The 25,502-nt window shown below is 42.9% G+C and overlaps 1 protein-coding gene across 1 annotated transcript in view; it reads right to left on the minus strand.

Annotated features, from left to right (window-relative positions):
- The window catches only part of LOC126195746 (leucine-rich repeat-containing protein 24-like), a gene marked incomplete at its 5' end in the record, with an annotated part of 210,738 nt that overhangs the window by 176,699 nt on the left and 8,537 nt on the right, over nucleotides 1-25,502 (minus strand). The window contains 2 exons of the mRNA XM_049934372.1: nucleotides 18,095-18,435; nucleotides 18,493-18,526. Coding sequence (XP_049790329.1) covers nucleotides 18,095-18,435; nucleotides 18,493-18,526 — 375 coding nt within the window. The remainder of the gene's footprint in view (nucleotides 1-18,094; nucleotides 18,436-18,492; nucleotides 18,527-25,502) is intronic.

Consider the following 25,502-nt stretch of genomic DNA (forward strand, 5'->3'; position numbering starts at 1 on the left):
CGGTGGACAGGGCTACATTGTAGAGCCTGGCCAGAGTGGAGAGGAAAGAGGCAGGAGCTTCACGAAGATGACGGTAGGTGACACGATCGTGACCAGGAGCGGCGTTGCGTTTAGTGCGGAGTGTAGCAATGAGATCCTGTGTAGTGATAGGGGCATTGAGTTCCATGTGCAATGTTGTCCAAGTACTGGGAACCAGGTGCGAAGGGAGGGACAGTGGTGTCACTTCGATCGTGGACATCCGGGAAGAGGGAGTAATCGAACTGGGGATCATCGGGGATGGAAAACACATTGGAGAGGTAGGAGGCAAAGTCATTTGCCTTACTAAGGGTGTCAGAGAAGGGGTGATCATCATGGAGAAGAGGATAGTAGGGGGAGTGTTTAGTTCCGGTAAGGCGACGGAAGGCTGACCAGAACTTGGACGAGTTGATAGGTAGGGTAGCATTTAAACGGGTGCATGTCTGTCGCCAGTCCCGGCGTTCCTTAGCCGCGAGCAAATTACGAATGTGTCGCTGGAGTTGCCGGTGGCGTCGTAGTGTGTCCGGGTCACGCGTGTGGAGGATGGAACGGTAGAGACGGCGGGATTCACGGAGGAGGACGGCCTCTGGGGGTAAGGTAGGACGGTGGGGGTGGATGGCGACAGTAGGGACGTGGGCCTCCACGGCCTCAGACAAGGTCTGCTGGAGAAAGGAGTCGGCATGGGTTACATCGTCAGGGTGGTGGTAGGTGAAGGGGTGGCTATCGACCTGGGTGGAGAGGGTATCGCGGTAGGCATTCCAGTTGGCACGGGAATAGTCATGGTGGGGCTACTACGGTTTCTCGCTTATATAGGCATGATGACATCATCAACAGCCAATCAGATCGATACAATGTGGCGCGCGCGCGTAAGTCGACCCGGGCAGCTGGCGGAGCTATTGCCCGTGGCAGCACCGGCGACGTCAGGTGGCGCCAGGGGCAGCCGCCACGTTTGAAACTGCCGCTCCCGCGTCGCACATCTGTCTTTGCTTTCTTTCGGTGTCCAACGCCCGCCCCCATGCCCTGCTGAGTGTGTACCCCTACTCTGTGGTGAAATTGTTGTTGTTCAAACGTATCTCGGCCGCTTCCTTTATAACGGAGTCCCAATATGTGGATGCATGAGCGTTGTACTGAGCACAAGCGCCATATAAAAAAAGGGAGCTTGACAAGTCGGTCATAGCGGAGCATTCCCAACACAACGGACATAAAATACAGTTCGAAAATACAAAAGTGTTGGCTCATGCATCCACATATTGGGACTCCGTTATAAAGGAAACGGCCGAGATACGTTTGAACAACAACAATTTCATCAGAGAGCAGGAGTACACACTCAGCAGGGCATGGGGGCGAGTGTTAGATATCGAAAGAAAGTAGAGACAGATGCGCGATGCGGGAGCGGCAGTTTCAAACGTGGCGCCTGCCCATGGTGCCACCTGACTTCACCGGTGCTGCCACGGGCAATAGCTCCACTAGCTGCTCGGATCGTCTTACTCGCGCCACAGTGGGTCTATCTGATTGGCTGCTGATGATGTCATCATGCCTATATAAGCGAGAAATCGTAGCAGCCCTAGCAGTGAGTGAACTATTGACGACGATGGCGGAGATGGTTATTGAAAGCTCGAGGATTTTATTCGAATTGACGCTGCTTGAAAACCGAGAACGTTGTATTCTGTATGCCGTCGCGAAAGACTCAGAGGACACATTCAAATTCCTATTCTTTCCAAATGTGACTTTGTAATCCGTCTCCAGTGACGGTCGGATGTTAACCTCTCATGTTTCTTTCTTACTTTAACAGGTGCCCTTCTTCAGAAAGTATTGCGTAACACTCTTTTTTTCTAGAGACTGGCCCGAGAAAGACCATCAATTGATCTGAAATTAAAAAAAAAAAAATGATGTACCCTTTAATTTCCAGTTCCATTTGCAAAAGTGGCTCTGAGCACTATGGGACTTAACATCTGTGGCCATCAGTCCCCTAGAACTTAGAACTACTTAAACCTAACTAACCTAAGGACATTACACATATCCATGCCCGAGGCAAGTTCGAACCTGCGACCGTAGCGGTCACGCGGTTCCAGACTGAAGCGCCTGGAACCGCACGGCCACACCGGCCGGCTTCCATTTGCACATTATTTTTATACACTGTGTTTAGTTTCGACGTCTATGGATCATCTTCAGACATATATAATCGTGTTAGATAACAATCGTTTCTCTGTTATCGTCCAGAGATTTCGATGCCGCACTAAAGTCGGCAACTCGGATGTACACTAAAGCGCCAAAGAAACTTTACTAGCATGCCTTTTCCATCACAGATATATCTAAATACGCAGAATACGGCCCTGTGGTCGGCAACATCTATATAAGACAACATGTGTCTGGTGCAGTTATTGGATCGGTAGCTGCTCCTGAAATTGCAGGCTATCAAGTTTTAAGTGAGTTTGAACGTGGTGCTGCAGACACACAGCACAATCCCGTACGACCATTTCACTAGTGTACCGTGAATATCAGAAATCCGCTAAAAGATCAAATCTTCGACATCGCTGCGGCCGGAAACAGATTCTGCAAGAACTGAAGAGAATTGTTCAACGTGACAGAAGCGCAATCCTGGGTCATCAACAAGTGTCAGCGTGCGAACCAAGCAACGAAAAATCGACGATATGGACTTTTGGAGCCGAAGGCCATTCGTGTAGTCTTAATGGCTGCACGACACAAAGCTTTACGACCTACCTCGGCCCGTCAGCACCGACATTGGACTGTTTAGGACTGCAAACATGCTGCCTGGTCGGCAAATCTCGTTTAAAATTGTATCGAGCGGATGGATGTGTACGGGTATGGAGACAACCTCAAAAATCCACGGACCATGCATGTAATCAGGGGATTGTTCCAGTTGGTGGAGGCTCTGTAATTAAACGGGGCGTGTGCAGTTGAAGTGATATGGGACCCTGATACGTCTAGATACGACTCTGACAGGTGACACGTAATCAAGCATCCTCTCTGATCACATGCATCCTTCATGTCTATTGCGCAGTCCGATGAATTTGGGCAATTCTAGCAGGTCAATGCGACACCCCACACGTCCAGAATTGCAGCAGAGTGGCTCCAGGAACATTTTTTTGAGTTTAAACACTTGCTCTGGGCACCGAACTCCCCAGAGTTGAACATTATTGCGCATATCAGGGATGTCTTGCAAGGTGCTATTCAGAAGAGATCACCACCCCCTCGTACTCTTACGAATTTACAGACAGCCCTGCAGGATTCATGTGGTCAATTCCCTCCAGCACTACTTTAGACATTAGTCCAATCCTTCTGCGTGCTCCTGGGGCATTACACGACATTAGGCAGGTGTACCAGTTTCTTTGGTTCTTCAGTGTGTATCACACACATTAGGGAGGGATCGCTACAATCAACAACGCTCTAGGAGACCACCCCTGCCTCCCTGCAACTGCAACATCCTCATGTTGAAGTCAGTACAGAGTTGAATACGCAGAAGCTCAGACAGTCGAGGTCTCAGCTACAGCAGTCATCACCGTAGTGTAGGACCAACGAATTGTTAAAGTTACAGATAAGTTTCACTGTTGTAAATGTCGAACATAGTGCTTTCGGAGAACAGTTTATTAATTGGTATGTCAAGTGATGCTTTACTAATTAATGACATTTGTAAATTACATATTCTTGTGGAAAAGTAGTGTGTCAAAGTTAAGTAAATCTTTTATTTATTGATGTAATAAAGTGAACTAATGCTTCATGTGTTCTAGTTTGGTAAGCAATCTCCCAGACTAATCAAAGAACCCACAGTGTCTGTATCGGAACTATACTTTCGATGTTTGTAGCCGTAGAATTGGAACTACGCAGAAATGAAGTGAATCCAGAGAAAACAATGGAACACAGGAATAACCAGTCCTGAGACAGTTTCATCACTGTATTAATTTGTGAAACTCTTACCATCATTTCGGCTAAAGATAACATTTCGGCTAACGATATTTGCTGCGTCGGAGACGACATGCTACTATCGCTACGGCGAATGTGAAGGTGGGGGCCTAGTGCATAGTGTCAGAAATATATCGCGAGTAGCTCCATTAGGGTAAAAACGTTGCTGCCAGAGTCTGCCGGCACTGGGAGAAATGTATCAAATACTGAGCTCTCTTTCGCCCATCACAGTTTTTAAATTTGGATGAATGACAACAGTGTATATAGTCACTTCTGAACTGTGCAAGACAACAATAATATGCGAGCAGTCATACTATACAGAACCAGCCCACGGTATGGGATAAAGAAGCCAAGACCTGCACGTTCACCTCTACACACTGCACATTTCATGGAACAGCGATTGGCATGGGAAATCACCGATACTCGAAGCATAAAATCAAATTCGGCTGCACAGAAGTATCGCGGTAACAGTTGCGACACGCTCAATGACAGGTACAAGTAAATAATAAACCACATGTAGAGATGAATCAGGTTTGCCAACTGAGTACACTTTACGTAGATGGTGGTAGGATTCTCGGTAGAGGGTTTCTGATAGGTTTGTCGTATTCTGTCATCGGAGAACCTCATAAGAACCCATTGCCTTATAATGTGCATCCGTTTCTTCGCTCAGTGCGCCATGGAGGTAAATGAACCTTGAATATGACCACACAATGTCTTACCGTAAACGAATTGTACCAGAACGATTTGATGGCCCCGATCGCGAACATGTGTATCCTTCTACAGCCACCAAGGTATTAGAAATCAATCCTACTGAGTTCAAATGAGATGTGACCAAGACAAATTTGTTTCCACCGATTCGGTCACTTTCTGAGCAGGTATGATTCAAGATAGTTCGCTGGGCACTCTGCGTCTCGTGGAATCCTTACTATGACTGCCAGCTGCCATGATCATGACTTTTAAGTCTATTTATAGATATCATTTGAGTGACTCTTTCTGGTTTTGCAAAGTTTCTACATGCTAAATACTATATGTCACCTAGTGTTGATTAATAGTTCGTTTCTGCTTAGGACATCATCGAACTTTGTTAAATGCTGACTTTCAACACATGATGATGATGACCACCATCATGATGATTTCTGCCCACGTATCTATCATTACACATTCATCATCCCCAGCCCTGCCGTCTTCTAGTCCCTTTCGCAGGCATCATTCCTTCTAGTCCAACTTTCTTGATGTAGTCACTCCTGATCCAGTATCTTAAACAATTTTCTCTCCATCTTTTAATTGTATATATCCTTTGTCTTTTATCATCCCTCCTTAGTAATACAACTTCGTTCCTTACCTCATTTGTATGTTTCACACCAGCTAGTCTTTTCCAAATCGTCATTTCGAATACCTCCAAGTATTTCTTCTCTTTCCACCGTCGCGTCCAACTTTCGGCACGATATAAGGCAACTTTTCCCGAGGACATGCAGCTTTACTGACATGCAGCTTTACTGTATGATTAAATGATGATGGCGTCCTCTTGGGTAAAATATTCCGGAGGTAAAATAGTCCCCCATTCGGATCTCCGGGCGGGGACTACTCCTGAGGACGTCGTTATCAGGAGAAAGAAAACTGGCATTCTACGGATCGGAGCGTGGAATGTCAGATCCCTTAATCGGGCAGGTAGGTTAGAAAATTTAAAAAGGGAAATGGATAGGTTAAAGTTAGATATAGTGGGAATTAGTGAAGTTCGGTGGCAGGAGGAACAAGACTTTTGGTCAGGTGATTACAGGGTTATAAATACAAAATCAAATAGGGGTAATGCAGGAGTAGGTTTAATAATGAATAAAAAAATAGGAGTGCGGGTTAGCTACTACAAACAGCATAGTGAACGCATTATTGTGGCCAAGATAGACACAAAGCCCATGCCTACTACAGTAGTACAAGTTTATATGCCAACTAGCTCTGCAGATGATGAAGAAATTGATGAAATGTATGACGAGATAAAAGAAATTATTCAGGTAGTGAAGGGAGACGAAAATTTAATAGTCATGGGTGACTGGAATGCGTCAGTAGGAAAAGGGAGAGAAGGAAACATAGTAGGTGAATATGGATTGGGGGGAAGAAATGAAAGAGGAAGCCGCCTTGTAGAATTTTGCACAGAGCATAACTTAATCATAGCTAACACTTGGTTCAAGAATCATAAAAGAAGGTTGTATACCTGGAAGAATCCTGGAGATACTAATAGGTATCAGATAGATTATATAATGGTAAGACAGAGATTTAGGAACCAGGTTTTAAATTGTAAGACATTTCCAGGGGCAGATGTGGATTCTGACCACAATCTATTGGTTATGAACTGCAGATTGAAACTGAAGAAACTGCAAAAAGGTGGGAATTTAAGGAGATGGGACCTGGATAAACTGAAAGAACCAGAGGTTTTAGAGAGTTTCAGGGAGAGCATAAGGGAACAATTGACAGGAATGGGGGAAAGAAATACAGTAGAAGAAGAATGGGTAGCTCTGAGGGATGAAGTAGTGAAGGCAGCAGAGGATCAAGTAGGTAAAAAGACGAGGGCTAATAGAAATCCTTGGGTAACAGAAGAAATATTGAATTTAATTGATGAAAGGAGAAAATATAAAAATGCAGTAAATGAAGCAGGCAAAACGGAATACAAACGTCTCAAAAATGAGATCGACAGAAAGTGCAAAATGGCTAAGCAGGGATGGCTAGAGGACAAATGTAAGGAAGTAGAGGCTTGTCTCACTAGGGGTAAGATAGATACTGCCTACAGGAAAATTAAAGAGACCTTTGGAGAGAAGAGAACCACTTGTATGAATATCAAGAGCTCAGATGGCAACCCAGTTCTAAGCAAAGAAGGGAAGGCAGAAAGGTGGAAGGAGTATATAGAGGGTTTATACAAGGGCGATATACTTGAGGACAATATTATGGAAATGGAAGAGGATGTAGATGAAGATGAAATGGGAGATAAGATACTGCGTGAAGAGTTTGACAGAGCACTGAAAGACCTGAGTCGAAACAAGGCCCCGGGAATAGACAACATTCCATTAGAACTACTGATGGCCTTGGGAGAGCCAGTCATGACAAAACTCTACCATCTGGTGAGCAAGATGTATGAGACAGGGGAAATACCCACAGACTTCAAGAAGAATATAATAATTCCAATCCCAAAGAAAGCAGGTGTTGACAGATGTGAAAATTACCGAACTATCAGTTTAATAAGTCACAGCTGCAAAATACTAACGCGAATTCTTTACAGACGAATTGAAAAACTGGTAGAAGCGGACCTCGGGGAAGATCAGTTTGGATTCCGTAGAAATGTTGGAACACGTGAGGCAATACTAACCTTACGACTTATCTTAGAAGAAAGATTAAGAAAAGGCAAACCTACGTTTCTAGCATTTGTAGACTTAGAGAAAGCTTTTGACAATGTTAACTGGAATACTCTCTTTCAAATTCTGAAGATGGTAGGGGTAAAATACAGGGAGCGAAAGGCTATTTACAATTTGTACAGAAACCAGATGGCAGTTATAAGAGTCGAGGGGCATGAAAGGGAAGCTGTGGTTGGGAAAGGAGTGAGACAGGGTTGTAGCCTCTCCCCGATGTTATTCAATCTGTATATTGAGCAAGCAGTAAAGGAAACAAAAGAAAAACTCGGAGTAGGTATTAAAATTCATGGAGAAGAAGTAAAAACTTTGAGGTTCGCCGATGACATTGTAATTCTGTCAGAGACAGCAAAGGACTTGGAAGAGCAGTTGAACGGAATGGACAGTGTCTTGAAAGGAGGATATAAGATGAACATCAACAAAAGCAAAACGAGGATAATGGAATGTAGTCTAATTAAATCGGGTGACGCTGAGGGGATTAGATTAGGAAGTGAGACACTTAAAGTAGTAAAGGAGTTTTGCTATTTAGGGAGTAAAATAACTGATGATGGTCGAAGTAGAGAGGATATAAAATGTAGACTGGCAATGGCAAGGAAATCGTTTCTGAAGAAGAGAAATTTGTTAACATCGAGTATAGATTTAAGTGTCAGGAAGTCGTTTCTGAAAGTATTTGTATGGAGTGTAGCCATGTATGGAAGTGAAACATAGACGATAACCAGTTTGGACAAGAAGAGAATAGAAGCTTTTGAAATGTGGTGCTACAGAAGAATGCTGAAGATAAGGTGGGTAGATCACGTAACTAATGAGGAGGTATTGAATAGGATTGGGGAGAAGAGAAGTTTGTGGCACAACTTGACTAGAAGAAGGGATCGGTTGGTAGGACATGTTTTGAGGCATCAAGGGATCACAAATTTAGCATTGGAGGGCAGCGTGGAGGGTAAAAATCGTAGAGGGAGACCAAGAGATCAATACACTAAGCAGATTCAGAAGGATGTAGGTTGCAGTAGGTACTGGGAGATGAAGAAGCTTGCACAGGATAGAGTAGCATGGCGAGCTGCATCAAACCAGTCTCAGGACTGAAGACTACAACAACAACAACAACATAAGGCAACTCTCGATACAAAACGGTTGCCTGCTATTTTTCTCAATAGCTTATATAAAGGAGTTCAGAACACACTCCTTTTCCTGCAGGTCATTTCTTGTACAAGGTATTTGTAAATAGTGAATCACATGATATGATAAATCCGGCTTCCGAATGGGATACATTAACTGCAGGCCTTCATTTTGATATCTCTCAAGCTGAAGGATGTTCTGGTTGGTATAACTGCTCACAGATCGTTGTTCTAAAGGATCATAATTACTTTATTTTACGTATCGTCAACCATTTGGCCGTTTGTAAGTCTCACACCTACAAACGTAAACGGATTTCGTAAGATCTTACGAGTCAAATAAAGTGTAAAGTTACTCCAGCCATTACCGATCCGCATGAATTTTATTGTGTTGCCGGACATAGATGGAGAATTTTGTGCCTGCTCTTGACACACGTCTGCAGCGCAGAGTGCTGTTATTGAGTTTCTGGGTTGCTAAAAACAGTTGAAAGAAGCTTCCACATGAAACGGGAAATTTTTCACGAAGCTGGAGCTTTCGACCACAGCACAGGTACGTGCTCGATACAAAGTTCGTATGTCAAGAGGAGGAGTTCCAGCACTCTGAATTCCCCGCGTGGTATTGCATTGCGCCAGGCAAATGCGTCACAAGCGGGTAAAATTTCCACTTTGCTGAGTGATACGTAGATTAATTAAACGACACTATAAGCATACTCTAGATAAAAAGGTAAATTCAGAATGACAGTCAAACTTAGACTCTTGTAACATAACCATTATACCATCTCACTTTGAGAAATAACTGGTTAATAACACAGAATACTAAAGTGAACAGACAGCTGAACGTCTAAATCTAGAAGATACAGTAAAAAAGTTAAGGGATTATGTGTTTAGGAAACAGGAATATAAAAGTCTGCTGAAGTAAGAAATGAATGATAAGATAATACAGACCATTATAGCGCACCTCAATTTAATATATCTGATGGCACCAATCGTTAACTTCTTCTTTGCACGATGTTGACCCTCATCTATGTTGGTCATGTTTATTGTCATCATCATTTATCGTTACCAGTAAGAGTGATTTATCGTCCACTGCAGAATAAATATATGTATTACAAATCCCTCCGTATATTGAGAAATTCATTATATGTATTGAGAGGTACCTACTTGCAAAAATGAAATTAAAAGAAAACAGATTATTTTCAAAATTTGTTTTTATCATTTGTGCCTACTTTCATAATTTCGTACAATACTTCGTGCCAAACTGACATTGTAAACAGAAAGATCTTCCGTTTCATTTAAGGAACTTTAAATTTTTGCCCTCTGCCTGGGAAACGTTTGGGTCACAGATATGGAAGTGTGCCAGTCGCATGCCAGTGGCGTGCTAGGAACCACGTGTCAGGTGGAAGGTGTGTGACTATAGATAGGGGCACCAATCGAAAAATGGCTTTTATTAGATCGATTTTTTGTTTGACAGTTCGACACAAATTTTGCAATTGATTCCAAAATAACGTCCAGGTGCGATACAGGCTGCAATATTAACTCCCCTCCTTTTCGCTCCTTTCGGTAGTTGTGGTAATTAAGGTGTAAAAGTTTCGTAACGCCTGACATCCTGGCTGTCTTGCAGGCCGTGAATACAGGGTGTTTCAAAAAGAATGACCTGATATCAAAACTCGATATTTATACATAGAAACAAACTACAAACATGGGATAAATTAAGTTTTAAGTATGCTAACACAAATTCTGTATGCGTCCACCAGCAGCAGCACGAGTAACAATCAGATGCTAAATAAATTCCTAATAAACAAAGCTCACATGTTGCGAAAATTGGCAGTTGACCGTAAATAACGAAAAGTGTGACGTCACCCACATGAGTTCTAAAAGGAGTCCGTTAAACTTCGATAATACGATAAATCAGTCAAATCTAAAAGCCGTAAATTCAACTAAACATGAAGAACTTAAATTGGAAAGAACACGTAGAAAAAGGTGTGGGAAGGCTGACCAAAGACTGCATTTTATTGGCAGGACAGTTAGAAAATATAAAAGATCTACTAAAGAGACTGCCAAGACTACGATTGTCCGTCCTCTTTTAGCATAATGCTAGGCTGTGTGGGATCCTTGCCAGATAGAATTGATAGAGCACATCGAAAAATTTCAAAGAGGAACTGATCGTTTTATTATCGAGAAATAGGGAAGAGAGTGTCACTGAAATGACACAGGATTTGGAATTTACACCATTAAATCAAAGGCGTTTTTCGTTGCGGCGGAGTCGTCTCACGAAATTTCAATCACCCACTTTCTCCTCCGGATGCGAAAATATTTTGTTGACGTCGACCTAATTAGGGAGTAACGGTCACCATAAATAAGGGTAATCAGAGCTCGAAAGGAAAGGTATTGGTGTTCGTTTTCTCCGCTCGCTATACGAAACTGGAATAATAACGTATTGTGAAGGCGGTTCGATGAACCCTCTTTCAGGCCCTTAAACGTGATTTGTAGAGTATCCATGTAGATATAGATGTACACTCCTGGAAATGGAAAAAAGAACACATTGACACCGGTGTGTCAGACCCACCATACTTGCTCCGGGCACTGCGAGAGGGCAGTACAAGCAATGATCACACGCACGGCACAGCGGACACACCAGGAACCGCGGTGTTGGCCGTCGAATGGCGCTAGCTGCGCAGCATTTGTGCACCGCCGCCGTCAGTGTCAGCCAGTTTGCCGTGGCATACGGAGCTCCATCGCAGTCTTTAACACTGGTAGCATGCCGCGACAGCGTGGACGTGAACCGTATGTGCAGTTGACGGACTTTGAGCGAGGGCGTATAGTGGGCATGCGGGAGGCCGGGTGGACGTACCACCGAATTGCTCAACACGTGGGGCGTGAGGTCTCCACAGTACATCGATGTTGTCGCCAGTGGTCGGCGGAAGGTGCACGTGCCCGTCGACCTGGGACCGGACCGCAGCGACGCACGGATGCACGCCAAGACCGTAGGATCCTACGCAGTGCCGTAGGGGACCGCACCGCCACTTCCCAGCAAATTGGGGACACTGTTGCTCCTGGGGTATCGGCGAGGACCATTCGCAACCGTCTCCATGAAGCTGGGCTACGGTCCCGCACACCGTTAGGCCGTCTTCCGCTCACGCCCCAACATCGTGCAGCCCGCCTCCAGTGGTGTCGCGACAGGCGTGAATGGAGGGACGAATGGAGACGTGTCGTCTTCAGCGATGAGAGTCGCTTCTGCCTTGGTGCCAATGATGGTCGTATGCGTGTTTGGCGCCGTGCAGGTGAGCGCCACAATCAGGACTGCATACGACCGAGGCACACAGGGCCAACACCCGGCATCATGGTGTGGGGAGCGATCTCCTACACTGGCCGTACACCACTGGTGATCGTCGAGGGGACACTGAATAGTGCACGGTACATCCAAACCGTCATCGAACCCATCGTTCTACCATTCCTAGACCGGCAAGGGAACTTGCTGTTCCAACAGGACAATGCACGTCCGCATGTATCCCGTGCCACCCAACGTACTCTAGAAGGTGTAAGTCAACTACCCTGGCCAGCAAGATCTCCGGATCTGTCCCCCATTGAGCATGTTTGGGACTGGATGAAGCGTCGTCTCACGCGGTCTGCACGTCCAGCACGAACGCTGGTCCAACTGAGGCGCCAGGTGGAAATGGCATGGCAAGCCGTTCCACAGGACTACACCCAGCATCTCTACGATCGTCTCCATGGGAGAATAGCAGCCTGCATTGGTGCGAAAGGTGGATATACACTGTACTAGTGCCGACATTGTGCATGCTCTATTGCCTGTGTCTATGTGCCTGTGGTTGTGTCAGTGTGATCATGTGATGTATCTGACCCCAGGAATGTGTCAATAAAGTTTCCCCTTCCTGGGACAATGAATTCACGGTGTTCTTATTTCAATTTCCAGGAGTGTAGATAAACCTTACATAATGCATCTGCTTTTACAGAAGCTATGCGGACTTATTTTTTTCTTCACTTCTTCTGCGTCATGAGGTGAAGAGGAGATGAACACACTTTCCGTCACAAATCCTCGCAAGACAAAATCGCATGGGGTCATGTCTGACGATCTTGGAGGCCAGAAATGCAGGGCAGTTACTTGGTATCCCGTGCGCCCCATCGAGCGTTGAGGCGCACTAGAAACTGACGTACGCTATTGTGCCAGCGTGGTGAAGCTCCATCATGTTGGAAAATTAAGTGATCGGATTCTCATGAAGTTGTTGGAAAAAATCATTTCTGCACCATTTGAAGATAGTTCAGTGCCGGATAGGGAACACAGAACCCCGAGATACTGCCCTACATTCCTGGCTCCAAGATCGTCAGACATGACCCCATGCGTTCTTTTGTTGTTGTTCGGATATGCAAAGGAAAGTACGTTCATCTCTCCTTTACCTCTTGATGCAGAAAAAAAGTGAAGAACTAAATAACCGCCGGCATAACATCTGTAAAAGCATCTACATTCTGTAAAGTTTATGACTAATTTAGCTAGTGTCTAGAAGTTGTTCGAGCTGCTGATGGTTGACCTCTAGGGTACTTGTAATAGCATAGCTAAGACTTCAAGATTTTGTGAGTATTTTGCCATTAATCCCATTTTTGTGGTATATTTTTATCAAAAAATACAGATTTTTGAAGTCAGATTATTCTTTTTGATACACCCTCTATTGTGCGATAAGTATTAAATTGCGTTCAAGGAGCTATGCAAGCGGACGGGCGAAGTTGAGCAGGTAGAGGAGGAATGAGATGGCTGTCGCTTTCTTGTCTGCCTATTCAGTACAAATTGTCGAACTGATATTAAACTAACTTCCCAATGAACTAGAGACTTCAAACCATAAAGATAGGTCAGGCCTGACAATGACAACACAATGTTGACAAACCTTCTACTCTTGTGTGTGGTGGAGAGTATCTTGTGTATCACTGCGATTTCACCCTGTAACTGTTTCAGTCACGAATGGTACATGGGAAAAAAAGATTGCTGGTAAACTTCCGTGTGACCTCTAGTTTCTCTAACTTTTCCCTTCACTGTCTTTTCACGAAATATGCATAGGAGGAAGCAAAATATTAATTGGGTCAGATGGAGAGAAACTGAGACAAAGTTACAAAGTTGAAATTTACCACATGTTCTTGTTGTAATCTCATCTAAATGTTTGAAAGAGACCGAAAAATATTACAAACACAAAACTAAGAAGCAGAAAATAACGATTTAAATAAAAATTAATTTTTGATCCTCCACGTTTTAAACTGGATAATTATTAAATAATTTTTCCTATACCCATACAGACCCCTTTCCCCATGCAGACAATTTTGTAAATTTGTGATTGTGGATTTTTAATACGATTGAAAATACTTATTAATTTAAAACGAGAAACGTGGGGCCCTGGCAGTAGATAATTGATGCATGAATATTTCACCTCCTTACTATTACAATACTTACTAAATGATCCATGAATAGTTCACGTCCTTACGATTATCTGTTGTATGTGCCCAACGTTTTACGTTTCCAATCTTAAAAGTATTTTCAAAGCTATTAAAAATTCACAATCACAGTTTTTCAGGACTATCTGTACAGCATTGGAAATCTGTATGCGGTTAGAAGAGATTATTTTATACATTTCAACCAGATTTAAAAACGAGAGATATTAAAGTTCATTTTTATTTAAATAATTATTCGTATTGCTGAAACAGCGAAGAGTAGTCTGGTGTTTACTCGTGACTTAAATGTTTACTGTAATTACTCTATCCGTGCGGTGTTTTCGCAGGAGAGGAGAATTAACTTATTATTTCATTTTTTTACCCTTAGAATCTCTCAGTCGAATACTCTGAGTAACTACTTGTTTTGTAAATAAAACTGCCTTTTCCGGCTGCTACTTAGCAGAAAAAGGCAGTTTTATTTACAAAACAAGTATTTACATGCTTGCTGCGGAGGATGGCCAAACAAACAAACTTGTTATTTTGAGTAACGTTTGTTATCGTATTCAAAAAATTAATTGTTACAATTCATTTTCTTGGCGGTGCCTCTTCTGAACCCACGAGGCACCTAGCCTATTGCTAGCTATTGCGCATTCATTATGTTAACGCTATGCACTGCACAACTGTATTAAAACAGTTTCAGAGGATGTTATGCTTTGTAAACAGATGTACCAAGTCAGTTACTCTCCTTCTGATTCCTTTATGTAAGCTGATGTGGCGTTACTGTGGCTGCATTATTGACATGTGTTGCGGAGATGGCTATGGAATCTTTCAACCGAAATGTTACCTATATTTGCGAAATTTCTGGATGTAAATTGTTACAGTAGTTCGTAATCTTGAGCTACAAATCGTTATTAGTGAGCATTGTAACAGGTGCTTTGCCTAATGGACATACTCGTAAGAAGGCCAAGAGAAGTGTAAACTCGACGAGCAGAAGACGGACTTTCGGAGTACAAGGTATTTCTCAATGCTTTCAAGTCACGCTAATTGATTTTTATTTGACTGAATGTGGGAAGATGGAATCTGTCCATCATTCACGCGCATAGGTAGCACCTGCTTTTGGGGATGCGACTGCATCGTGGATTCCATTAGTGTATCTCTGTTTTTCAAGGTTCTACTGCAAAAATAAATGGTAAGTTAACCTAGCGTTTCCACAGGGGGTTATCCAGTATCACACAGGTTCAGGAATGAAAGAACGAAAGCAGAAATAGAAGATAGTATCTGTCACTGAGAAATATCATTCGTTATTTGTTTTTGTTAAATAACTGGGCAGAAATTCAATAGTAATTCATGGTTTTATCCCTAGAGGTTTCTGGTGCAACTTGACAGTTACTTCTTCAGTTTTTATGAATGCGTATTAGATTGTGCACTGTAGTGTAATGTACAATCTTATAAGCTAGACTTTGATTTTTATTCGTTTCTATTGGTAGGGTTATGTACTCAGTTGCGTTTAGCTGTTTGATGCACAGCATTCCGAGATCACTTGCTCTGGTGGGTCCTTTCCAGGTTGGAGGTCCTTTTGTCAGAAGCAGTATTGAATACCTTTAAAGAACTGAAGTCCCATGCGTAAAACAGCTTGTAAAATTCGATTACAAATGGTGTTCAGCATGTAAGCGAGAAAAAGTTTAGAAAAGGTTTGAAATTATGTTTAAATCATGTTGGAAGACGCGTCTCATTATCAAACACTGGATGAATACAGCCTGGGTAATTGACACAAAGTTCTAAAGAAAAGCTAGTTTTTCTCGCATCTCAATGTTTATGATGTGGTATCTCCCAAACGGTATAATTTTCCTTGTACATTCAGTCTATATTTGTGGACACTGTCTACAAATTGAATTAATAGTAAATAAGTAATAAAAGAGAACGTCGTGCCTGCGGCTTACGTTTTACTGCGAAAATATAGTAAGCGATTAACATTATGGCTTTCATCAATTGTCAGGGAGGGTCGCCAAGACTAAGCCCGATAAAAGTTTGCAATTATGTTTCAATTTTGTCACTTGGTACATTCGTTTTCAAATCCAGGGTGAATACAGTCTGGGTATTTACCCGCCGTTATTTACGCTGCCTTATGACATATTTTCACAATATGTATAAATGACCTAGTAGATAGTGTCGAAAGTTCCATGCGGCTTTTCGTGGATGATGCTGTAGTATTCAGAGAAGTTGCAGCATTAGAAAATTGCAGCGAAATGCAGGAAGATCTGCAGCGGATAGGCACTTGGTGCAGGGAGTGGCAACTGACGCTTAACGTAGACAAATGTAATGAATAGCGAATACATAGAAAGAAGGAACATTTATTTTATGATTATATGATAGCAGAACAAACACTGGTAGCTGTTACTTCTGTAAAATATCTGGGAGTATACGTACGGAACGATTTGATGTGGAATGATCATATAAAACTGTTGGTAAGGCGGGTGCCAGGTTGAGATTCATTGGGAGAGTCCTTAGAAAATGAAGTCTATCAACAAAGGAGGTGGCTTTCAAAACCCTCGTTCGACCTATACTTGAGTATTGCTCATCAGTGTGGGATCCGTACCAGATCGGGTTGACAGAGGAGATAGAGAAGATCCAAAGAAGAGCGGCGCGTTTCGTCACAGGGTTATTTGGTAAGCGTGATGGCGTTACGGAGATGTTTAGCAAACTCAAGTGGCAGACACTGCTAGAGAAGCGCTCTCCATTGCGGTGTAGCTTGCTGTCCAGGTTTCGAGAGGGTGCTTTTCTGGATGAGGTATCGAATATAATGCTTCCCCCTACTTATACCTCCCGAGCAGATCAAGAATGTAAAATTAGAGAGATTCGAGCGCGCACGGAGGCTTTCCGGTAGTCGTTCTTCCTGCGAACCATACGCGACTGGAACAGGAAAGGGAAGTAACGACAGTGGCACGTAAAGTGCCCTCCGCCACACACCGTTGGGTGCCTTGCGGTGTATAAATATAGATGTAGATGTAGATATTTACACAGCTTCTAACTGTAATACTTGTCAAACGGTCTTAAACCTTTAACATAGGACTACACTTTTCAATGAGTAGATTTTGATAGAACTGTAAGTTTTTAAGTTCAGTCCATAATTACATGAAATACAACTCAGTTTTTTTGGCCCTGAAAACCGTTAAACATGAAACCGGCACGATGTAACGCGCACCAGGAACAGTAAACCGGATTACTAGTTTACGAGCATAAATATAAATTATCAGTCAGATGTGATGTAAGTCAGATATGACACAAATCGATTACACACGTACTCTCTCATCCAGAACATTATGACCACCGACCTACAATCGATATTTCACACCTACAGGCGATATCAGCGTTACCCGACGAGGAATCGCTGCTAGTCAGACACACGCATGGTGCATATAATATCAATGACCATCCTGTCCGCATGTAGAATGGGGAAGGCGCATAATGTATCTGAGTTCGGCACAGGGCAAATTGCAATGGCCCGGAGGCTCGGTACGAGCGTTTCGGAAACAGCACAACTTGCCGGGTGTTAGACGAGTGCTACGGTGAGTGTCTTCAACATGTGGCGAAACCGAGGTGAAACCACGACCAGACGCCGTCGAGTTGGCTGGTCACCCTTCATTACGGATGTCGGACGTCGTAGGCTGGGCAGACTGCCTCAGAAATGGGGCAATATATACAATTTTATCTTAAAAATTAACTCAGTGCAGCCTACGTTGGAACAAACTTACTAGTTTCTCAGGGTGTTTCTGACCGCCATCTGTATGTACCTTCTCTTCCTGTGTTTTGTTCAAAGTTTTTAAAACCTCACAGCCCATTTGGTGTCTACTGTGAACATCATTATCGATATTGCAAATGATCTTATGTTTTTTAATTGCCCAATGATGAAATCCAGGAAGATACTTACAAAACTTCATCCTGTTCAGTTGGTATGCCATTAGACTGAGAATGAGGCAAAGGGTATCCGAAATGGGAATATTTCAAAGGGAATTTAAAGCTATATCGTTTCCCACCTGACTATGGACAAACACCTTGAAGAAGCTGACAGGAAGATGGGATGAGACGAATTTTTAATTCCAGTGTACCAGCTAACAATAAAGAACGTATCAGAGTATGTGTGTGTGTGTGTGTCTGGAGCGTGGAACGCAGTAGTTGTCCCGAAGCTGTTACAGTGCAGTAGTTGTTTTGGTTACTTGCAGCGCGCACCTGTTGACGAGCGGCCGCCCGCGCCACAGCCACTTGACGGTGGGCGGCGGGTCGGCGCTGACGGGGCAGCGCAGCTGGGCGGCGCCGCCCTCCTGCGCGCTGACGAGGGGCGGCGGCGCGGGCCGCGGCCGGCAGGCGAAGTCCTCGGCGGACAGGCGGTCCCAGGCGCGGCCCCGCAGCCTCGCCGGCTCGCGGCACGCGGGCGGCTCGTCCCCCAGGGGCACGCGCTGCTCGGTGAGCCAGCGGCGCAGCGGGCGCAGCGCGCAGCTGCAGTTCCAGGGGTTGCCGGCCAGCGCCAGGCCGTGCAGCGCGCGCAGCGTCGTCAGCGCCGACACCCCGGACTCGGAGGCGGTGGACACCGCGGCCGAGGGCGCCGCGCCGGCGCTACCAGCACCGGCCTCCGTGCCGGTCAGCTCGTTGCCGTCCAGTCGCCTACACAGGCAGCAACCGTTAAGCGTCCTCCACCAATATGGTCGTCCACTGAAATTTATCCAATAGGGGGCAAGATCCTAAAACCACCTGTTTTTGTATGACTCTGTATGAGAATTTAAGGTGTCCTGAGAACTAAACTTGACAGCAACTATCAAAAACTTGTATGCAACTAGCTGACAAACCCGGCATTCATCAAGTATTTATTTATTCTAGTATTCTATTAGTTTATCTCCTCCTCCCTCCTCTTTCTCTCCACATCCACTTTCCCACTTTCTCCGTCCATCTTCTCCACCCTGTCCCTATCCACACACTTTATCCACCTCTCCTCCCTCCTCTCTCTATCCATCCCCTAGTTCCTGTCCATCACCTCCCCCCCCCTCCCTTTCTGTGTACAGGGCCAGCACTCCATCTCTGCCCCCATTCTCTCCATCTCCTTGTGCCCCTCTTTCTGTGCATCTGTTCCCTGCCCCTCTCTCTATCTGCTGCTCTCCCTTCTGTCCATTTTCTCCTTCCTTTTCTGTTCATCTCCTGCTCCCACGCCTAATTACATATTTACCTCTCCCTTTTTTGTAAATTTTTTCCTCTGTCCATCCCCTCCTTCCCCTCTGTCACTCTCCCTCTCTCTCCCTCTGTTCATCTCCTCCTATGCCTTCCTCTTCTCCTCTCTTTCCATCTCCTCCTCTTTCCTCTCTTTGTCCATTTCCTCCTCCCCTCTGTCTTTTCATCTCCTTCTCCCTCATCTCTCGGGCTGTCTCTATGTAGCTTCTCCTGTTTTCTTTCTCTCTCCACCTCCTCCTCCTCTCTCCTGTGCCTGTCTCCTCCAACACCCTCGCATTCTCTTCATCCTTTGTCCTCCCTTCTCTCTCTACGTTACTATCCCTACTATCGTTCTTTCTAGACTGTAACTAACATGTGGACTAAATTTGATTCAAATCGTTCCAAGGATTTAGTATGAGCCTTCTTCCTGCGGATTTGCTTGCATACGCACATGTGAAAAACATGCCACACATACTTCTCATGTTTCACGCGTTATTAGTCACGTATTTTACCTCTACATCTAGCGAATTTCTTCCTGCAGTTTCATTTTCACGCAGCTTTGCGTTTATGACATTGTATCTTCTGAACTATGTGCTGTAAATGATATAATTTTTTAGATACATCCAGTGGTATATATGACTACTGTCTTCGAAATGCGTTGTGTATAGAGGTAGCAGTAAAGAAGTTATAAATTAAAACGTCATGCACGATGAGTCAGTTTCTCACGCATCTAACGTTTATGATTTCATTCTCTTGGACTACAGGCCGTACAATGACATATTTTTGCAGGTACATTTAGTGGCAAATGTTGATACTCTCTGTGAACAGTGCTGGAAATAGAGTTTTTAGCAACGAAGTAATAAATTTAAACGTCTTGCATGATTCTCTAGCTTTCCACACATTAACTGTTTATGACGTCGTAGCTAATGAATTAAGTGTCTTACAGTAATGCACTTTTCCTGGTACCTTCAGTGTTACGTGTGAATACTGTACGCGAACACTGTTAGTAATAAACGGGGTAATAAATTAAAACGTCACGCTTCGTGCGGCAGTCTTACTGTATGAACAGTGAAAATTTAGCAAACGATAAACTTTTTTCCTTTCGTCATTTTTCAGGGTTATCAGCGAGAAAAATATTTCGTAAGTGTTTGAAATTATGTGTCAGATTGGTTACAATTCTCTAAGTGCTCTCATTCCCAGATATGCTAATATATATATGTATCCTCGCATCGTCCACTACACTGCCTGTTCATCCTCACCCCTTTGGTAAGTGGGTTGTTATTACCCCCATGGTGATTCTTTCCAGACACTGAAAGATATGTTTACCCAGTTTGGTTGAAACGATCAAATGCTTTAGCAGGAGATGTGGAAAATACATACACACATTTATATAATTTGTGTGGATGCTAATATAGATGTCACCATTTTGATTCAACAATCTGAAATTACGCCCTTGAATGACAATCCAGCGTATCCGAAAAAATAGGAAATAAAGACAAAAATTATACAGAAAAATGTATTTATTAATATACCTATAACGATAAGTTGATATTGGAAATTAAAGGACCAAAATTTAAAGGAAAACTAAGACCGATCATGCGAATCGTGCCATGAAATAGACGACAATTATTTACAAAATGCATCATTACTCATATTCCTGTCGTGGTAGCTTGATACTACAGATATAGAAAAAAAATCAGCTCAATTAACAAAAACCTATGAGACATCAACTAAAATAAGCCAAAAGAAAAAATATCATCAGCTTCCTTTCGACGATTAGGCTGCTGCCTGTTCTGAACTGATAAACAAAATCATTTCCATTTTTCTCGAGATCATCCTATCTGTCTTTTCCCATTCGGTTTGCAGTTCATGATTTTCTGGAGAATTCTGTGACCTAGCATTCTCGTGAGGTATCTTGTCCAGTCTTCATCACACCTTTAATTTTTCTCATTCATTGAAATATTTAACTCTATTCTAATATCTTTAGTTCTAATCATATCTCCTGTTGTACAAGCATTCTCTCGGGACCTCATCTCTGATGTCTCAGTTCATTTTCTTATTTCGTTGTTGTAACTCAGCTGTGACTTTTACATTATAGTACAGAAGCCACCATCAGCCCACTGAATTTAATGATGGTCTCTTTTTGTGCTTTATGCGTGAATGTTCTGCTAATGGTACCACAGACAGATTGGAGTTTGTGAATGTAATTTTCATCTTCAGAGGCAAAATCAAAACATATATCACTGTCTAAAACTGAATTTCCCAAAACAATTTTTGATCTGGCTCGACAGTTCACCAGAATCCCATTATTTTCGTTTTATTACTAGAAGTTTTAAATTTGCATTTTTTGCCTGTTTTGTTCAGTCGGTACAATGATGTCTGGAGGTCATCTTCAATCACGTGAAAAATAACAATATCATCTGCAGCAGAAGCATATCCAGGCATTCATCAGTTTTACTTAAATCCTTTGATTTCTTTACGTTTCCATTTACGAACAATGAAGCCAACGTAAATTTGAAAAAATTGGTAGCTAATAGTTCACAACTTCTCTTTCATTTTCATTCATAATTACTTCTTCCCGTTGATTTCAAACTGCGTTTGTTATAAAGCGTGTATTTTTCTGAAGACTTTCCACAACCTCTATCAGGTGATAAGCATATCTACATTCACACATTATCTTCCATATATTTCGAAGGCTCTCACGGTCAAAAACCTTCTCGGGGTCGATAAACGCCACATGGATTGCTCTGTGTTTTTTAAATAATATTCTTCTGTAATTCAAGTGTCCAAAATCTAAGTTGCTTTTCCCACCTGCTTTCTTCCCATTACGAAGTGCTTCTTGGACTGCTTCGATGATGCAGGTATTAATAATATCCTGTTACATACAGGTGCCTTTATTGAGTGGTAGTGTTACTAAAGTTTCGTAACATCTCATTTTACCGCTTGTTTTGGACTTTCTTTGTTTTCCTCTATTTTGATAGTAGCTTCATCTTACTGCCTAATATGACGTGGTCGTTACCTATGTATTTTCCTCCATAAATACGTAAAACTTACAGAAGTTTCTCCATCCCTGCATTTATTTATATACAATCCAGTCACAGACCTTGATCCTCGAGCATTCCATGTAAACTTATAATATCGTTCTTTCTCTAAAATTTGTTAGTAATTTTAAAATTATTAAATGTGGCAAACTGATGTGACTCCTATTATTATTGAGAGTTTTTCTCCAAATAACCCAACATTCCTTGTATAGATATGTTTCCAACTCTTGCACTGAAATCGCCAGCGATGACAACAGATCTGTCTTGCTAATTTTGTTCAATTTTTTCTGAAGGTCATCTAAAGGGCATCATTTTCGTTCTTCCTTCCACTGACTGATATTTTTCAAAGGAGTTAAACCTTAAATAAGAGGTTTTTCAACTTTGGTGCCACCTATATACTTCATTTTGCTTACAAAACTTAAGAATTCATTGTGTTTGCTGGTTAGTTTTGTTTGTAGAGTTCTGGGAGAGTTTTAAACACTTTCTGTAACGATGACCGTTTTATCATGACGTTTGTAATGGAGAATCTCGTATGTATGACAACATATTTTTACACCTAACATGATATTTTTTGCTGTGATCATTAATTTGAAGAAGTGTTAATGTGACTGTTTCATCCCTAAACACACTATGTACAATAAATCACACATTTGGGCAACAGCTGCATGTTACCGTTGTTTTTACGGGCTGTGGCTCCCAGTACGAATACATTACTCGTGGCGTTACCCGAGTTTACCTTACACAGATCGTTATTAAATCTAAGGTGTTTTCATACTGTTATTTACCTTTTACTGTGCTTTAATAAGGTACTGATCTCTATACATCTGATAAACCAAAGATCCACTATGACGACCTTTGCATACTTACGTCTTGCTCTGCCATTCTTATTTTTCCTCACTACAGCTTCTTTCAGCACCAGATTAATTATTCCTGGTTTCCATAATAGGTGACCCACTTGTCAGACCCTTGTTCTAGTAAATATCTTGCGCAGACGTCTGTCCGCATTATGGTCGAAACTAATTAACTGATATATATTGCGGTGATCAAAAAGTTTCCGTCTCAGGGTGTTGCTGCAACGTAAATGCAACTCAGCGTGACTCCTATGCGGGTATATAAGCACCGACATGTAGGCAGGTATCAGTCTGGCCTTTGAACGGAAAATGTTTGATTACCCCTTATATTTAACAAATGCAGTCAAGACAATAATCAGTGAAGGAGTAAAAATTATTCATTCGAAACTTCATTTCTCCTCACTCGTTTTGCAACAAAGGTAACGAGTTTGGAAAATTCTATATCATCTTAATTCAAAGAGAATCCACAAGAATCTCCTTATATCCACTTAGTGCCATTGTGTTCCAGATGTTGCCTTTGCTCCTTCACCTTCACAGATCCAATACTGAATAGGAGTATCTGTTTGAAAGTGCTGAACAAGGTTACCGAAGCAATGTAGGTATCAAACGCACGTTACTGGGGACAAAATATATTTTCCCTTCTTCACTCAACTAATACGCCCGATGACTGGCATGTTGCTATGCTTTTAAACTCACCCATTCTGCCTTACATTGTTATACTTATTCTTAGTGTAGCAATTAACCTAAACAATACACAGAGTGAGTGTAGAGGTATTAGCTCTCCTCGTATACGCTATTATTCATAAATACCTCTCGGTTTCAGAAGGTGACTACGTGAAAACTACAAGCCACATAGAAAAATGACAGTACATAGAGCATGTCTTCAAGTGTCGATGCATAATATGCCCCATGGGATAGTTTCACTAGGGATCACGCATGTCAGAACGATTAGACAAATGATCCGCTCCATATTGTCACATCGAACTGGTTCCCCCCTGCAGATGGGCAAGCCAATTATCTTTGTTCCAAAGCGAAATGCTGTAATTGTGCCTTCCTTGGGAGAAGCATCAGAAGTTAATTTAGTACTGAGTACGTGTTACGCAAACGTCTACCCGAAACTATCCTGAAACTAACGTAACAAGTGTATGAAAAATGCACAGTAAACTGCAATAAATTAATGTTCATCGGTAATCGTGATCAGGAGGTGCCCGTGGTCTAGGGGTAGTGTCTTTGATTTATAATCAAAACGTCTTCGGTCCCGGGTTCGATCCCCACCACTGCCTAAATTTTGATAAATAATCAGCATTTGCGGCCGAAGACTTTCGGCATAAGAAGTCAGCCTCATTCCGCCAACGGCCTTCTCAAAGAGGGCGGAGGAGCGGATAGAGGTTCAGGGCACTCTCTTGTCCTAGGGGTGGGAAATTGCCCCTAAAGGCGGAAGAATCAGCAATGAACAACGACATGGGGATGCAGAAGGCAATGGAAACCACTGCATTAAAGACACGTAACGTGTATCCACAGGACATGTGGCCTGTAATTGAAGAAGTGTCATGATGATCTCTCCATTGGCAAAAGATTCCGGAATAGTCCCCCATTCGGGTCTCCGGGAGGGGACTGCCAAGGGGGAGGTTACCATGAGAAAAAGATTGAATAATCAACGAAAGGATAACGTTCTACGAGTCGGGGCGTGGAATGTCAGAAGCTTGAACGTGGTAGGGAAACTATAAAATCTGAAAAGGGAAATGCAAAGGCTCAATCTAGATATAGTACGGGTCAGTGAAGTGAAGTGGAAGGAAGACAAGGATTTCTGGTCAGATGAGTATCGGGTAATATCAACAGCAGAAGAAAATGGTATAACAGGTGTAGGCTTCGTTATGAATAGGAAGGTAGGGCAGAGGGTGTGCTACTGTGAACAGTTCAGTGACCGGGTTGTTCTAATCAGAAACGACAGCAGACCAACACCGACAACGATAGTTCAGGTATACATGCCGACGTCGAAAGCTCAAGATGAACAGATAGAGAATGTGTATGAGGATATTGAAAGGGTAATGCAGTATGTAAAGGGGGACGATAATCTAATAGTGATGGGCGACTGGAATGCAGTTGTAGGGGAAGGAGTAGAAGAAAAGGTTACGGAAGAATATGGGCTTGGCACGAGGAATGAAAGAGGAGAAAGACTAATTGAGTTCTGTAACAAGTTTCAGCAAGTAATAGCGAATACCCTGTTCAAGAATCACAAGAGGAGGAGGTATACTTGGAAAAGGCCGGGAGATACGGCAAGATTTCAATTAGATTACATCATGGTCAGACAGGGATTCCGAAATCAGATACTGGATTGTAAGGCGTACCCAGGAGCAGATATAGACTCAGATCACAATATGGTAGTGATGAAGAGTAGGCTGAAGTTCAAGACATTAGTCAGGAAGAATCAATACGCAAAGAAGTGGGATACGGAAGTACTAAGGAATGACGAGATGCGTTTGAAGTTCTCTTACGCTATAGATAGAGCAATAAGGAATAGCGCAGTAGGTAGTACAGTTGAAGAGG

Source organism: Schistocerca nitens, chromosome 7 (genome assembly GCF_023898315.1).
Source record: "Schistocerca nitens isolate TAMUIC-IGC-003100 chromosome 7, iqSchNite1.1, whole genome shotgun sequence".
Classification (NCBI taxonomy): domain Eukaryota; kingdom Metazoa; phylum Arthropoda; class Insecta; order Orthoptera; family Acrididae; genus Schistocerca; species Schistocerca nitens.